This window comes from Mandrillus leucophaeus, unplaced genomic scaffold, assembly GCF_000951045.1.
Source record: "Mandrillus leucophaeus isolate KB7577 unplaced genomic scaffold, Mleu.le_1.0 Scaffold345, whole genome shotgun sequence".
Classification (NCBI taxonomy): Eukaryota; Metazoa; Chordata; class Mammalia; order Primates; family Cercopithecidae; genus Mandrillus; species Mandrillus leucophaeus.
In genome coordinates this window covers 51,364-54,058 of record NW_012103643.1, presented here as the reverse complement: position 1 = coordinate 54,058, position 2,695 = coordinate 51,364, and the positions used below count along the sequence as shown (strand labels likewise).

The 2,695-nt window shown below is 48.9% G+C and overlaps 1 protein-coding gene across 2 annotated transcripts; it reads left to right on the top strand.

The window, feature by feature from the left end:
- The first annotated feature begins 6 nt into the window (after window positions 1-6).
- LOC105545959 lies at window positions 7-1,327 on the top strand. 2 transcript variants are annotated; one of them, XR_001007022.1, is made up of 2 exons: window positions 7-585; window positions 956-1,327. XR_001007022.1 is itself a non-coding variant. In XM_011989031.1 (2 exons), the coding sequence occupies exons 1-2, from the start codon at window positions 302-304 to the stop codon at window positions 1,279-1,281; spliced, it is 630 nt and encodes a 209-aa protein (XP_011844421.1). In that variant the 5' UTR covers window positions 7-301; the 3' UTR covers window positions 1,282-1,327. The 2 variants fall into 2 exon arrangements, 1 of the variants encoding a protein (XP_011844421.1); XM_011989031.1 differs by having other exon boundaries at window positions 7-605.
- The last annotated feature ends 1,368 nt before the right edge of the window (window positions 1,328-2,695 follow it).

Below are 2,695 nucleotides of genomic sequence, written 5' to 3'. Positions count from 1 at the left end.
TCCCTCCGCTCAGCTTCTCCGCGCCCCTGCTCCCTGCGTCAGGGAGAGCGAGGCCGAGGAAGGAGAGCATTTCGAACCTTCCAGTCCAGAGGAAGGGACTGTCGGGCACCCCCTTCCCCGCCCCCACCCCTGGGAAGTTAAAGTGACCGGAGCGGTTGTTCGATGGCGCCTCGGGGCTGTTTGGGGTTCTGGGTCGGTTCCAGCGGCTTTAGGCAGAAAGTGCTCACTCTCACCCAGCACATCTCTCTCCCTATCCCTGGAGTTGCGCGCTTCGCGGGGCCGATGTAGAATTGAGGGCGCCATGCCGTGGTTGGCGCGCCCTGGGTGCAGCGAGAGGCCATCCCCGAGCGTGACCTCCCCGGAGCGGAGCACTCCGGCTCTCAGTACTAGGGGCTGCGCTCCAGCAGCGGCGGGGGCGGAGGTTTGGTTCTTTTCCTTCTCCTCGGCCAGAGGCCACGGGCGCCCTTGTTCCCGCCGGCCAGGTCCTATCAAAGGAGGCTGCCGGACCTCAAGAGGCAGAAAAAGACCAGTTAGGCGGTGCGGACGGTCTGGGACGTGGCAGACGGACGGACCCTCGGCGGACAGGTGGTCGGCGTCCGGGTGCGGTGGGTAGGGGCGAGGACAACGCAGGATGCGCTGGGTTGGGACTTGGGTCCTCTTTTGTAGACCAGCTGTTTGGAGAACTGTATTTAACACTCGCGCAACCAGTGTTTTGTCGCAGAGAGTTTTCGCTCTTGAATCCTGGGGGTTTCTTAGAAGGCAACTTAGAACTCGAGATTCACCTTTTGCCTCCCTTTCCCCAAAAGTAGCGTAACCAACATTTAAGCTTGCTTAAAAACGAAAACCAACCGCCTTGCACGCAGTGTTCCCGATTTACTAAAATAGGTAACCAGGCGTTTCACAGTCGCCGTCCTGTCAAGGTCGCTAATTAACGTTCTCATTAAAAGACACGCAGGAGGACCGGGAGCCCTGAACCGCCCGCTGCTCGGCGGATCCCAGCTGCAGTGGCGACAGCGGGAAGGCGCTTTCCGCTGTTCCTTAGCGGGCCGGGCCCTTGACCAGCGCGGCCCGCAAGTCTTCCTCCTCGCCGTCTTGCAGTTGAAGAGCTACATACGTAGTCAGTTTCGATTTGTTACAGACGTTAACAAATTCCTTTACCCAAGGTTATGCTATGACCTTTCCGCAGTTTGCTTTGATTTTTTTCTACGTTTAAGGTTTTGGTTGTTGGTAGTAGCTGAATTTAATTGGCACTTTTATTTTACTTCTAACCTTGTTTCCTGACGCTGTACAGAATCAACAAAATAAAACATTTAAAGTCTGATTTTTTTACATTTTTTGCCTGATTTGTTTGGTAATAAAAAAAGTCCTTGTATCCTAGTGGATTTAGAACCTCGGGGTGAAGGTAGGTTGGCAAATGATCGGGGTCCCACGTTTTAAAACGTGACTTCCTGATTTGTAAAATAATCCAATGAACAGGCAACTGTAGTTCAAGTTCAGGCATCCGTGGGAAATGTGAGGATTGTAGGTAAGTGGGTGGGTGGGATAGAGAATGGAATGGAGAAGGGAGAGAGGCAATTCCAGGAATTCATTCTTTGCCAAGCTTCAGGCATAGGTCTCTTTTAACTACAACTTCATCCCCTGGAAAATGGGTTAAGCAATACCTTTATCATAAAATTGTAGCTCAACATCTTTCTGGGATAGCCACCTTTTCTATATCCTTGGACAGAAGCTTAACACCACACAAGTATGAGCTTCCCGCTGCTGTACCCACCCACCCTATCATTTAAATCAGGTTGGAATTGTCTTCACCTGAGAGGACAAGAAAGCTCTTCTGTCTGTTTGGTGCTGTTAAGAAGAACTTGGAAGGCTGACCTGCTCACATTGCAGTATTGAAACACTGCGTAGTTATTAATGAAACTCAACCACTGTTTAATGTAGGGGAGTAGTAGAGAAGTAGTGTCCCCTTTTACCTGATGAAAATTAAAGAAAACCCAGAGACTTACTCAATTTCATCCATGTTGGTTTACCTGAGGCATATATACATTTAGAGAAAATGAGCACTCACTTTGGAGATGGGGGAAGAGGTGGGAGGTGGCTGGACAGACGGCATTGCCTGGCTACCATGCTGTGTCTATTTCCTTATGATGTCAGGAGAGGGCATGGGAGAAGGTGCTCTGTGCACCAACTCATTCCAAAAGAGGATTTCTCATGCTTCCTAGATTGCCACCAGCAAAGTCACCAGCTTTTATTAAAAAAATTCTGTAGATTTGAACTCTGGCCTTCTGTTTATTCAACGCCTGTCCTTGCTTACCTTATATCTTGACAAGGGGCAGGGGAAAAAAAAGTGAAAATCAATGAAATCAAAAGCAATTCAGGTTCTCCTTGAAACAAAAATACTTCTAAGGGATTAGAAACAAACAATTTCTCCCACAGTCCAACACCAGCACCTAGATGCCACTGTCATTCCAGACATCCTCTCTAGAAGAAGCACAAAGCTACAGGGCAGAAAATGGGTCTGCCTGTCTCTACCTGTAAATGGGAACAAGCAGCCCATGCCTTATAGGAAAGGTGACACTATATGTGTGTGATTTTTTTTTATTTAATCAACAAAACCACAGCTTATCATGCTTTTCAGAAAGGTCAAAGGCTATAAATAAATTTAACAAGGATACACGGGGCTGTTTCGGGTACCATC

Coding starts and splice junctions, on each gene's coding strand:
- LOC105545959 (XM_011989031.1), top strand. CDS start 302: ATGCCGTGGTTGGCGCGCCCTGGGTGCAGCGAGAGGCCATCCCCGAGC. Junction 606..955: donor GTGGTCGGCGTCCGGGTGCG/GTGGGTAGGGGC, acceptor AAAGACACGCAG/GAGGACCGGGAGCCCTGAAC.